Consider the following 12,911-nt stretch of genomic DNA (forward strand, 5'->3'; position numbering starts at 1 on the left):
GGAAAAATCAAGAGGAAATAGGATTGACACCTTACCCCACCTGCACTGTGCTCTGTTTAGCTTTTGAGTTCAGTCATCGACCTGAAGGTGTCTCATGGCCATTGAGACCAACCCCCTACTCTGTGCTATCCTGCTAAAGTATCCTAAGGCAGGTAGTCGAAGGCATTGAGTGAAGGAGATCCCACCATCTCTCTAGGTAATTTATTCCATTGCCAAACCGCTCCTAATGTCAAGTAGTTCCTTCTAAAGTGCAATCAAAATCTACTGTCCTCTAACTTCAAACTATTAGACCTGATTATACCCTCTGGGGCCCCTCCTCTCTATGACATTACTTCAGATATTTAAAGAGTATTATTATCATCTCACTGTTTTTCCTTAAAATTGGCACAAAAAGCAATTTAATCTTTAAAAGAACAATACAGTTAAAAACATACAAAAGTGAGCATTAAAATAGGCAACTATAGAAAACTTGGCCAAGAGTCAGGAATTATGGGAGCTGAAGTCCAAATCATCTGGAGGACCAAAAGCTGGGAACCTAATAGGTTCCATTAACATTGTACTGAAAATTTGTACAGCAAGAGAACTGTGGCTTCCTCTGAAAATATGTCATGGGCAACACAGCAAGATCTGCTCCTACAGACAAGAAATGCCACAAACTTGATACTCTGGGAACGAAATTCCACTCTACTGTGGCTTGCTACTCACAGAGTTATCAGAGGAAAACAGTAAACTTTTCCAGAAGCACATAGATAACTGTATAGCAGATCCTCACTTCTAAACATTGTGCAAAAGCATCTGAGGAAGTAGACTAAAGTCTACGAAAGCTCACGTTACCTACTTCTTTCTTTCTTTCAGTTAGTCTCCAAGGTGCTGCAGGATCTCCACATTGTGCACACTGTAAGGCTAAAGCCCTTGCTAGTGCCATTTCACTACGTCAGTATGCATGGTTGAGGTTGCCAGGATTGGAATCTGATATGCGAGCTATGGTGGAAGACCTGCCTTTTGACTTCAAAGGCCTCTTTAATGAATCCATTCATGAGATGTTGGAAAGGGATTACAAGATGTGGTTTATGTCTCAGAAGATTGGCGCCCTTTCTTCTATTCCCTCCTAAAAGCCAACGTGAAGTAGAGCTGCCTTCCATCCTCAGTTACTATCTTCTTAACAGCACTCATCCCCTTAGTCTTCCCATCATCTTCTACCCCCATACATCCTTCCCAGCCAGGGAACGGAGGGAAAAGGGGGAAATGCAAAGAAGAGGCAAGGTTTGGAGATTGGCTTGCAAACGGAGGGAAAATGGGGAAATGCAGAGAGGAGAAAGAAAAGTTTGGCAGTAGGATTGAGAAGGGAATCACTCCATGCTGCACACTCACACTGGTGCGTCGCAACTCTTTCAGCAAGCGCTGCCGAGGCACGGAGAGTGGGACATCAGGGCTACTTTTTAAAGGAGCTTTATGAGCATTATTACTGTTTGTTGTTGTTGTTGTTGTTGTTGTTGTTAACTGTCCTCCAGTCAAACTTAAGCCATGGTAACTGTATTGACCCTTGTATAATTCGACCCCAGATTTTAGTGTCAATATTTGGGCATAAATTTCTCGACTTATAGTTGAGTATATACGGTAACTATTTTTTGCTCCACATTCTCTCTTCTCTCCAGCCTATCCCTCTTGTCATTTTGGAACTAGTTTACATTTCTCTTTCTGAGAATAACAAACCATCACATTTGACTCCTGGGTTCTCCCTATTGTTCAGAAGCGGCAACATTTTTATCATCCTCTCCTTACTCAGGAAAGGGGATTACTTTACAATGATAAACTTTTGCCATGCCTTTTTCTTCATGTCTATTCATGAGTCTTAACCTCCTTTACCCGCACTCCTTCATAACAGAGGTTATGACAAAGTGAGAAGTTACAACACATAAGTGAAGTAGAAATACTGTCAATGATCAAAACTTTTTCGGAAATCTGAACTCTAGTGCAAAGACAAATTGTACAGATCTCAGTGGACAACAGCCGTGTCATGTCATGTTTGTCCACATTTCCTCCAGTACCAAGATGAAATACTATTATTTATTTTGTGTAATTTCATTGGTGTTTAATACCACCTGTGAAACAGTTTTAGTGTATTTTCCATTATTAATTAATTTTCCTTTATTTATGTGGAGATGGATTTTAGGAAAGGAGAAATAAGGACTTGTGTCTGTTCCTCCTTAGTTAAAGGTGATCCCATATAGGCCTTCCATAGTAATTTAATATTCATCAGTCTGCCAAATTTTTCTGTTATAATTTGGCTACTAAACTGCCATATTTTTCCTCTTAACATACATATTCAAAAAATCTCACATTATCTGCATCTTATGCAATCACTTTAACTAGAGCAAAGATATGCTGTATATATAGCCTGCTGGTGTTTGCACTTTGATAACTGTCTGCTCTTTTATAGTTGGTTGTTGAAACTAATCAAATTTCTTACTTCTAATATGTCCACTGAAGCCCATTGCTTAAAATAATTGAGATTTCCGAAACAGTTGATTTGTGACAGCATTAGAAAGGGTCTTAATGGAGAGGGAGGGAAAGTTAAGTTGTGCTTAGATGTAAGATAAAAATAATGACAACCAATACTTATAAAAAGACAGATTATTATAGTCTTCCTTTGCACATGTAAACCAAAAGTCAGTGTACTTGTGTAAAAATATTAAATCAACTAACTTGGACTGGCTGTCTCCTTTTTTAGCTAACCCTTTTTCACTGATTACTCATTCAGAGAATATTCCCTCTCACTGGAATAATAATACAGTCAGCCCTTCTTATACACTGATTTTTTATACATGGATTCAAGCATCCATGATTTGAAAATGTTCCAAAAAATTATAAATTTCAAATATCAAACCTTGATTTTCCATTTTTTATAAGGGACACCATTTTGCTATGTCATTATATTTAATGGGACTTGAGCATCCACGGATTTTGTTATCCACGAGGGATCTTGGAACCAAACCCCAGCGTATAACAAGGGGCCACTGTATTACAGTCGGCCCTTCACATTCGTGGATTTAGGATTCACTCATTTGGTTGTTCGTGATCTGAGAGGCCAGGGGAGCCCATGTGCAAGCCCTGCCCACCTCCTCCCATGTCTAGGAGCTATCCTGGGCATGAAGTCTACAGCTGTCCCAGACATCAGGGGAGGAGGTGGGTGGGGCTTACCTTATTCACGAATTTTTCACATTCATGGAGGTCTTGTTCCCCTAACCCTGTGAATGTGGAGGGCCAACAGTATTCTAATTTACATAACGTTTACAATGAATAGCTCCCTGTAAACCTTATCTCTCTTTGGGGAAAAATATATGCTTCTTAGAGAGCCAACATGGTGTAGTGGTTTGAGCGTCGCACAGATTATGCTAGTAATTATTTACAACAGCCCAGGCAAGTAGGTCACTTCATTGTTTTTGTGTTGCAGGTTGGGACTGGGAAAATGGATGGTTCATGAATTCATGGCAGAGCTGAGATTTAATCTAGAAACTTCACAACAGGAAAACATAGACCACATTTAATCAACAAGACATACAGTGACAAAGCCTGGCCTTTTTTTATTGTTGACATTAGGTAAACCTCGAGAGCCAGGATAGTGGTGTAGTGGTTTGAGCACTAAACTTGGAGACCAGTATTTGAATCCCCACTTGGTCATGGAAAACCACCAGGTGACCTTTGGCCTCAGGGTTGCCAGAAGTCAGAAACAATGTGAAGACACACAACAAAGTCCTTTTTTTCTTGGAAATAAATTGAAAAACAGAATATTCTTCTAATGTTATTGGCAAGAAACAGATTTGCTTTAAAGAAAGTTTTTCCATGCTGAATTACTGCCTAGCCGTCTCCAATATTGCCATAAATCTTTCACTAGCGAAATTACTGGTGACTTTTAGTGAGTTTTAATCATCATTGAAGTCTCTTTCCCTAGAAATTATATGGAGGAACCTTGAAGATCTCTCCATTGAGGGATTTTTATTGTTTTTAACAAGATCATTAAAGGTAAAACTCAGTTGTATAAAGTAGGTGTATTTCTGGGCATTGGTTCTGTGCAGTGTCAGAAAAATTTGTTCCAGAGGCAGAAATAAAATGGAAAGAATAGGGTTTGGTTTCTAGAGCACAACAAACATGAGCAGTTCAATATGTTCCAGCAGACTTTTTATTCAAAACTAACAATATGCACATGTGAAATGAAACAGCCAGCTCAAGTTAGGCTAACATAAGTAAATAAAAACATTTTTACATTTCTAGAGAGTACTTGAAGAGAGTACCGTCCAAAATGCATCCCAGGATGTCTTTTTCTTTCATTAGTCTCCACTTATGATTCCCATTTTGGCAGGTGAACTTAATCTCGGTTTTTAAAACATGCTGGGAGTAGCTGATGCAGCAGACTTGTCTGCCTCTTTTATACCTGTTCTCCATGTATGCTCACTAAGGGATTCTGGAGTCAGGTGCTGTTTACTTTTCCTATTGTAGGCAGGCGCATACAAATACAGTACAGTAGAATCAGCTAGAATAGGATCCTGTTTTCCCATTCTGGTGATTTTGATTGTATTTTTACAGCTGTCACACAAAGCGCCAAAAGTTTGTGTTTCTCCAGCCCTCCTTTGCCATCCTTTCCATGCTAATACTACTTTAAAAACTTCTATCCAGACAGAATGCAAAGAAAGAAGCTGGTAGCATAAGCTTTCGTAAACTTGAGCCTACAAGGCTCAGGTCTACAAAAGCTCGTGCTATCAGTTTCTTTCTTTCAGTTAGTCTCAAAGGTACTACAAGATCCCTTGGCATACTGAAGCATATTAGTTAACATTCACTCACCAAATTATTAATCTGTATTTTTCTTGTCTGTTGTCACTAAAACATCTTTGAGATTTTGGTGTCTTCTTTTGATGTCCTAACTGATTTAGTTGCTACTTGATCAGTCACTTGGGAAAGTACTCAGGTTTGGGGTGGAAATCATGGCAAAACTAAAGCAAGTTAAAGAACAAAAAAGTATGCCATTTTGGCTGGTGATAGAAGTTGGAGTCCAACACATCTTAACAAAAGAATGACATTGAAACCACCACCCCCCCACCCTGACCCCCCATCTTGAACATAAATACAGTACACTGTGGAGTAATTATTCTTGTACCTGATGCATGGTTTTTGTTTTGTTTTCTTATTATTGGTCGATTGATATGAAATAAAAATATATTTTCTGCTGTTCTTTCTGTATACAAATACAGTCTGGAACTCCATCTGTTTTGATAGAAAGCCATTATGTTTTAAGGTAGTATATGTAGATAGTGAATTAAATATAGATTTTTTTATTAAAATGACATTTTAAAGAAATATTAATTATAAAAAATCAAAAATCCTCATAATTTTAAATTATGCTTTTAATCAGTGCCGGTCCTATTTTCTGGACCTGTGGACCCCAGTGCAAAACCTTCAGGCAGACGTTTTCCCACCCTGGTATCTGCTAGATACTTTTCTAATTGTGAGATTACACATTATAATGGTTTCTTAATCCCAGTTTATCTGTACCTTTCTTCCCTCATATTACGTGCTCAGGCCATCCAAGCCACTAGATCTGCCAGCAGTCAGAGGGAAGAGGTAGAAGAGAGAATAGTTTTAATTCTTTCCTTTGTCTTCTGGGATAGTATCCAATTAAAACTGCTTTCTCAGAGGAAAAGGAAAACAATTATAATTGAATTCTAGCAAGAGAGAGAAGGAAAAACATTTCTAATTAGATACTACTTGCAGGGAGAACTTCAAGAAAGGGAGAAGGCAGAATTCTTCTAAAGTGGAAGTTAACATAGGTAAGCAAGTGTGAAATGGTATTGCAAGGAATACTGAACAGGACCTGGGAGAAAGAAATAATAGAGAAATTGGGAGAGGAAGAGCAAGCCAAAAAAACAACACCCCATGGAGTGTTTTTGTTACTCTGTGATAGTAAGGATACACATGTATGTTTGGGTTATATATTTATTTTAGAGAAGGGGGGGTTGTTTTGTCTTGTTAAATTGGAGCACTATTAGATTCAAAAAGGGAGATTTCTAAGGTATGAGCTTGTATTTTTTGGCTCAGACCTCACTGAATCCTTGTTCTTGGTCATGTTCTTAGGTGCTTGGTCCTTGTTCTTAGGTGCTGGTCATGCATAGTGATTGTTTACACTCCAATGGCAGCCATGTTGTGACTTGCCCATGTTAGTTTTCCAAGATCTACTGGCTCAAAAGGGTTGGGGACCCAGACCTTTACCTATAATTAACATATCACAGTTCGGGCATAGTCCAGGTAACAACACATGGGGTCCTTTTTACAAAATCTGTTTGTGCCCTCCCAGCTGCCTCTTTTCTTCTTTTGTCTAGAATGGATGGAAGTCTTTTGGCAGCATATGTGTTGGGAGCATTATGAAGGAAGGCTTTTGTATCAGGCTGTAGCAATGTGTTTGCAGTAAACAATGCAATAAAGGCTTGAATTGGAAGGTAGTGGGATTCTACTTTATCCTATCCTAACCTACTGTAGGTTTGTGTTCCTTTCTCAGACAGTCAAAATAAAAGCAGCTGCCTCCAGAATCTTTGGTTATTCATGGCTTGTGCTATTTTCCCAGAGTCATCTGTGGGAGAATGCTGGGCTGAAAGTTTCATTAAACATGGTTGCCCGTTCTTATCATGTGTCTGATTCAAACAGCTGGAATTATGATCATTGCAAGCCATGGGAAGAAGGGAGATTTTGGGAATAGGTTGCAAGCAAGCTAACATGCAGTCTTCCAACTATAGAGATTAACTAGTAGCAAATCTGATTGTTTTTCTTAGGAGATGCTCAAGAAAACAACTTGCATATGTGTTAACCTCTGCTTCTTTTTTAGTTAGTATTTATGACCTCTAAAAGGTTCAGCTTTTATTTCGTTAAAATTTTATTCATAAATTTTAGACTAGAACTCTGGCTTTTTGGGAAAACTATGTAAAGAAAACTATATACAGAAAGAAAGTAGTAGATCTGAAACACTTAAAATAAAGTTCATAGATGTACAGCTATTCCATGGTACACATATTATCTCTACATTTATTAGTGTATATGTGCTGTCCAACCTAGAATTCAGATTGGAGAAATCTGTGTGGTTTAATGCCTGCCTGCCTGTTCTGTTCCCCAGTGCTTTTCTGAAAAAGGAAAAGAAATAAAGATCTGAATAACTAAAGAACATTTTTGTATGATGTTCTTACATTATGTTCTGATTATCTAGGTGATCTGGGCACCCATGGACTTGCATTAAAAAAGCTTGCAAACACTCATTGCTAGAGGTTGAACAAGAAAACATGAGGTTGCAATCTTGATTACCCCTGGACAGTTGCAAAGCTCTGGTGGAAGCATATCTTGTAAGGAGTAGTAAGAAGCAATAGTAGGCGGTAGAAGTAGAATTTATGGGGAAGTACAGTAAATAGTGTCACTGAAAGACATGTGTGTGTTCAAGCATGTGGATGAATGAAGTCCTAAAATATTTCGGTCTCAATTCCTCTTCTGGAGAAGGACATGTGAAATACCTATGATTTTGTCATTGTGAGTGATCCACTCAACAATATATAAGTATGTAGTTCATCACCAGCTAAGCCACTTCTGGTGATGAGTCTGTCTGTACTTGGGGTAGGCTGGTCACTAGAGGACACACACTTGAAAACCTTCCAGCCTTGTTACAACCTGCTGGCACTTAGATACTGTAGGCATAGCCTTCAGAAGTACAGTCACTTTCATTCCATAATTAGGTGCTGGTGTAGGGCTTTGTGGAGAGAACCAGATTCAACATGCCTGCGCTGGGCTACAATTCTACCCTTCTTTAGGGTTCTTTTGAATACAGTTGGTTTGTTACTAACATGTGACCACTATAATGCTTGCCAGATGATAGTGTGGGGGGGATTCTGAATACATCTAGGTCTGTGCCCCTTGTTATTTGTTTCAGTCGCACTGATCTAGCAGATGCTTACATTATTTAGAACGGGTCGGCAACCTACAGCCCGTGGGGCTGATCCAGCTCAGCAAGGCCTTGGAACTGGCCCCAGCCCGGTCCTGCCACCGATTGCCGCCCCTGCTGTAGGTTCCGCGCCGCTCCGGGCGCTATTTTGAGTTCGGCCCCCCAGTTGTCTGAGGGACAGCAACCCGGCCCTCGGCTCAAAAAGGTTGCCTACCCCTGATTTAGAATATTATTAGTGCTGTTTGAACATTAGAAGCAAGTCTGGCATTCTAGATTCTTTCATAAATATTTTATAACCTGTGCACAACAGAAAAACATAGACCCATAGGACAATTTGGCTGTCATGTAAAGCTCCAGATAATGATGGGATAAGACCTCTACCAGGGTCTCTCCCTGTTGTTAAATCAGAAGAAGACCATATTCCAGGACTAGAAGAACTAGATGAGAGCAGACAGTTAATTCTAAAACATATTTCAGATAGCCTCAGGGTTTTACTTTTTTAAAAAATAGATGTGCTCTTGTAAGCTGGTGTACCTAAAAATAAGAAAAGCTTTTTGAGTCATTAGGATTCTAACAGATACTGTTTTGTTAAATCTGTAAGAGCGAAAGTCTCATTATTTTCTAGTTACCATCTTATCTAATATTGGATTTGCATTATCTGTGCCTATAAGTCTTGAAAATGAAATTGGGTCACCCTAAAAGAAAGTAGCTTGTCTAATTAAAATAAAATAAATTTAACATAATAAGGCCATCTGCAGAGTCACTTCCAGAACATAATGCAATGCTGAAAATTGTCATATCACAGGATATTAATACAGACATGCACACATACATACATATATACATACACAGAGAGAGAAAATATTCTTCGGTTTATAACAGTTCTCAATATCCTTGAGGAGATACTAGGTCTCGGAATATGCCATCAAGTTGTTGTTGTTTTTCAAAACCCTCTTCCTAGTGCTTTGTGGCAAAGTTCCAGAAAGGAGCTATGGACAAATAATATATTTTCCTTTTTCTACTTACCAGAACCCCTCTCCCTTCTTTAATTAAAAGTGCTTATGTTTGAGACTTATCGGCCTGAATATGACCCAATACACTTGATACTCTGTGCACAGTGGAAACAGAAAAGTTATTTTCCTAGCTCACCTCCAAACATCCCCATCCACTAGTATACATGTAGTCTTGAGCAATTCTACTTCCAGGCTGGTTCCTAAAACGTGAACACTCTTGTTAAGGGAATTTGGGTATGTTGCACCATTTTATTTAACTTACTTTATATTTTTGTTATATTTGCATTCCACTTTTCCTCCAAGGAGTGATGAGCCTTTTAGTCTGACACTGACCAAGCATGGTTTTCTGTGCATGTGTGAGTGTACACAAACATCTAATACAGTATTTTACGTTCCCAGCTGAATAACTGAATGAGACCACACACAGAAAAGGTAATTATTTTCTGTAGAGAACTGTGAGGGATCTGCTGCCACACCATTTTGTCATTTAAAAACAGAAAATCTGGGGAAGAGTATGAAATATTTTTTTTTCCTTTGATATAAGTGAAATGCTTTTATAACAAGTATACAAAGAAGTGGATTACAGCCATGAAGCCCTGTGTCAAATAAAATGAATTAATTTTTAGGAGTCATAGGACTTTTTTGTTGTTTATAATAAAAGGTTGTTCTTATTCAAAATATATACTGTTAACATTTTAATGGGAAACAGTGTACAGCATATGGACAGTACTATTCAATATTTTCAAACGTATCGTGCTTTAATGTATGGTACAATTTCAGTCTTTTTGCCAGAACTAATAATCCATATGACCTTAGAAGGATGCCTATAAAAAGGTGGCAAAGTTGGTTTGAATACATAGCATTCATATAGTGTTTGTATTGTTTCACCCAACTTTTTTACTTTCCTGGACTAAATGGAAACTCCTCCCCAAAGTCAGTGGTTGTTTGTTGTTGTTTCTGTATGTGTTAATCTCACTATATTCCTATACTACATTATGGTTTCTTGTACCTTGGTAATAACTTTTTTAAAAGAAGAAGAAGCAATAAAATATATATATATTTTTAAAAAATGTAGCAATGCTGTATTGGTTTAAATTCATTTTATATCCATAGTAATCTCAATAATGTAGCTATATGTAACTGTTACTTTTTAATTATTACACTTTCTTATACTTTAAACTTTTTTCAGCCTTTATTTCCTCTTCTCAGATGGCAACTAAAGTAATGCTTAGGTAGCATAAGATTTTAACAGATGAAACTGAAGATTCCCCACAGAAATACAAAGTGATGCTAACTTAACTCTAGAAGACTTGTTACCAGCTGGTACATTGGCAAGAATGTCTGATAAAACATGCTCTGAACTTTATCTAGAAAGTATGACAGTTATAGTTTATTTACACAGGCGACTTAGGGCCTAATTGCTCATTGAGATGACAGGTCAGGGAACCATGCAATTTGAGAAACTACCAGCTATCTCCAGTGCCCTATATCAATTTTGTCTTCACAGCCCCAAGTGAGTGAGCAAAGGGCGACCAAGCCTAGCTGTCCAAGAATGGCCCCACCCTACCCTATATTAGGTTGTTGAGAAAATTGCTTTAGAAAGAGGATAATCTTTTGTTGCATAGCTGCTGGTGCAATACAAACAAGCAGCAGGTCGGGACTGGGGAGACCAATCACATATTCACAACAGTAGAGACACTGGAAGCTGGGGTATAAGGGAGAAAGCCTGGCTATGTAACACATGCCCTATCCCTGTGCTGCTTAGTAGAATCTGTATTTGAACCAGTGTTTGCATGTATCTCTCCTCACTGGTGTCACTTTTTTCATGGTGGATTTTAAGAGCCAGACTGCATCTCCATTGACACATAAATGCCATTCTTCCTAAACATATTGTTTGCCATATGAGAGGGTGTCCCTCACATGTTTGAATTAATGTGATTTGATCATACAACAGCAAAATTCCTTTTATTATGTTTAGTGGGTTATCTACTAAGGCTAAGATTAAGTACACTTGGAAACTGGTGTGTGGGTGTAGCATTTCTGTGTGTAGAAACAACTTTATTCCCATATGGAATCTTCTTCTGGCTTTACGAAGATTCAGGAAGTACTCATCCCGCGCTTTCTACAAGCGCGTTGATGACTAAAAAGGCCAATCCGAGATGAACAAGTCCGGTTGCAGAAAGCACAGCAGAATCTACATCAGTGGTATTTGAGGATACCTAACATCATAGAGGGTGTTTTACTCATATTGCAACAGTGTTCCAAATTGAAATGATATACTGTTTCAGCTGCTAAATATGTGAAATTGCATAGTAAATATTTGATATGTTATAAAATATTTTAACTTTTGTTTTTGTTAGGTTTTGAAAGTATTTTAGAAGGGCTTTATGGACCAAGGCTACGAAGAGACCTCAGTTTATTTGAAGGTAAACAATTATCTGAAATATTTTAAAGCTAGTTTCTTCATTATATGACATCTTAAAGGCACTCCTTTTGCACACTAAGGCATTTTGCTGTAGCATTTTATTGTAAATATAGGGGGTGTTTTGTTTTGTTTTTGCAGTTTTTCATGGGAGAAACCTGTTTTCATCTGTAAATATCCAGTGACAGTAACAAAAATTTTACCTCTTCATTTCAAGAAATGAAAAGTAATTTTTTGAAAAAGATTTGGTCTGGCTGATAAAGGCCAATTACATGATCAGCAGAACCAAGTATTGTATCATCTTTAAAGCTGCTGATAGAAGATCAAGTATGTCAATACTTTCTTCACACAGAAAGGGGAAAAATATCCAACAAGTGCACGAAAAGTCAGGGACACAGAATCCTACTTGACAATTTTCAGAGATGTTGTAGTGCTACCATTGCAATCTTGTGTTAAGGGCAAGAATTTTGAATTTTGAAAGAATTTAATTCTGTCAAATCACTCCATTTTTTGTTTTGTTTTTTTTTATCCCCCCCCCCCCCCAGCTTAGGCCACTGTTGGACAAAGTGCAGCTTGTAGCCTGTGAACATCCCCTCCCCTCAAAGATTGCTGAAGCCCCTCGACTCCTCAAAAAAGTGGATTGTTTTTACATGATTTTCACCTCCAGATCACTCTCAGCCCATGAAAACACAGTGGTTTAGCTTTTCTTAGCCTTCCCAGAATGAGCCAAAAAATCAGCTTTAAAAAAAGGAAATGGCATGATGTCACTCCCAGTAAAATGTCAACATGCCAGTGTAGCCTACCTGGAAGGTGTGGGGGTGACTCTTGTTTTGGATAATTGACCACTCCTAGCTACAGACTGTTGATTTGTAAGATTGGACTGCATATTTATTGTGTTGGGTTACAGAGGTTATCTGTTGTGTGATGGCTAATTGAATCCTCTGGCTAATGAGAATACAGTCCGTACTCTACATTTGTGGCTTTGATTTTTGCCAATTTTCTTATTCATGAATTTGAGGAATATGTCTTCTCTAGAAATCTCTGGATCCTCTAGTGCATATCTGCCAGAAGTTGACCATAGAGTTGTGATGGAAGTCCTAGAGATTCCTAAAAAAAAAATCTAGGCATTTGTAGGTCCTCCAACATAATTCTGTGGTCACCTTCTAGTGAATGTTGGCCATTGAGTTGCACTGGAAAACCTAGAGATTCCTAAATAGATGTTCTCTCGGATAAATAAAAATAGTGGGTTTTTTAATTTACTTTCATGGGAGCCCCAACCTCCAGCGAATGTAGAAGGTCCACTGTAGCTGCTCTACCTAGAGATTTAAAATTTCTAGAAATGTTGAAGTCATGAAGCAAAGTTAGTTGTTCCTAATTTGGGGGCAGGGTAGGAAATTCTCAGAAAAACTGAACAAATGCAGTCTTAACACAGATACCCATGAAAGTCTTTTAGTTACTTTAGGAAAATATACAATTCATTATAAGTATACTTGCTATAAAATTATGT

The 12,911-nt window shown here is 38.1% G+C and overlaps 1 protein-coding gene across 2 annotated transcripts in view; it reads left to right on the plus strand.

Annotated features, from left to right (window-relative positions):
- The window catches only part of LCORL (ligand dependent nuclear receptor corepressor like), an 81,493-nt gene that overhangs the window by 22,693 nt on the left and 45,889 nt on the right, over positions 1–12,911 (plus strand). For both annotated transcript variants that reach the window (XM_089524747.1, XM_089524748.1), the window contains exon 2: positions 11,343–11,408. In XM_089524747.1, coding sequence (XP_089380873.1) covers positions 11,343–11,408 — 66 coding nt within the window. The remainder of the gene's footprint in view (positions 1–11,342; positions 11,409–12,911) is intronic.

Source organism: Sceloporus occidentalis, unplaced genomic scaffold (genome assembly GCF_023333645.1).
Source record: "Sceloporus occidentalis isolate IW3139 unplaced genomic scaffold, rSceOcc1.0.p SCAF_5, whole genome shotgun sequence".
In the NCBI taxonomy this organism is placed as follows: domain Eukaryota; kingdom Metazoa; phylum Chordata; class Lepidosauria; order Squamata; family Phrynosomatidae; genus Sceloporus; species Sceloporus occidentalis.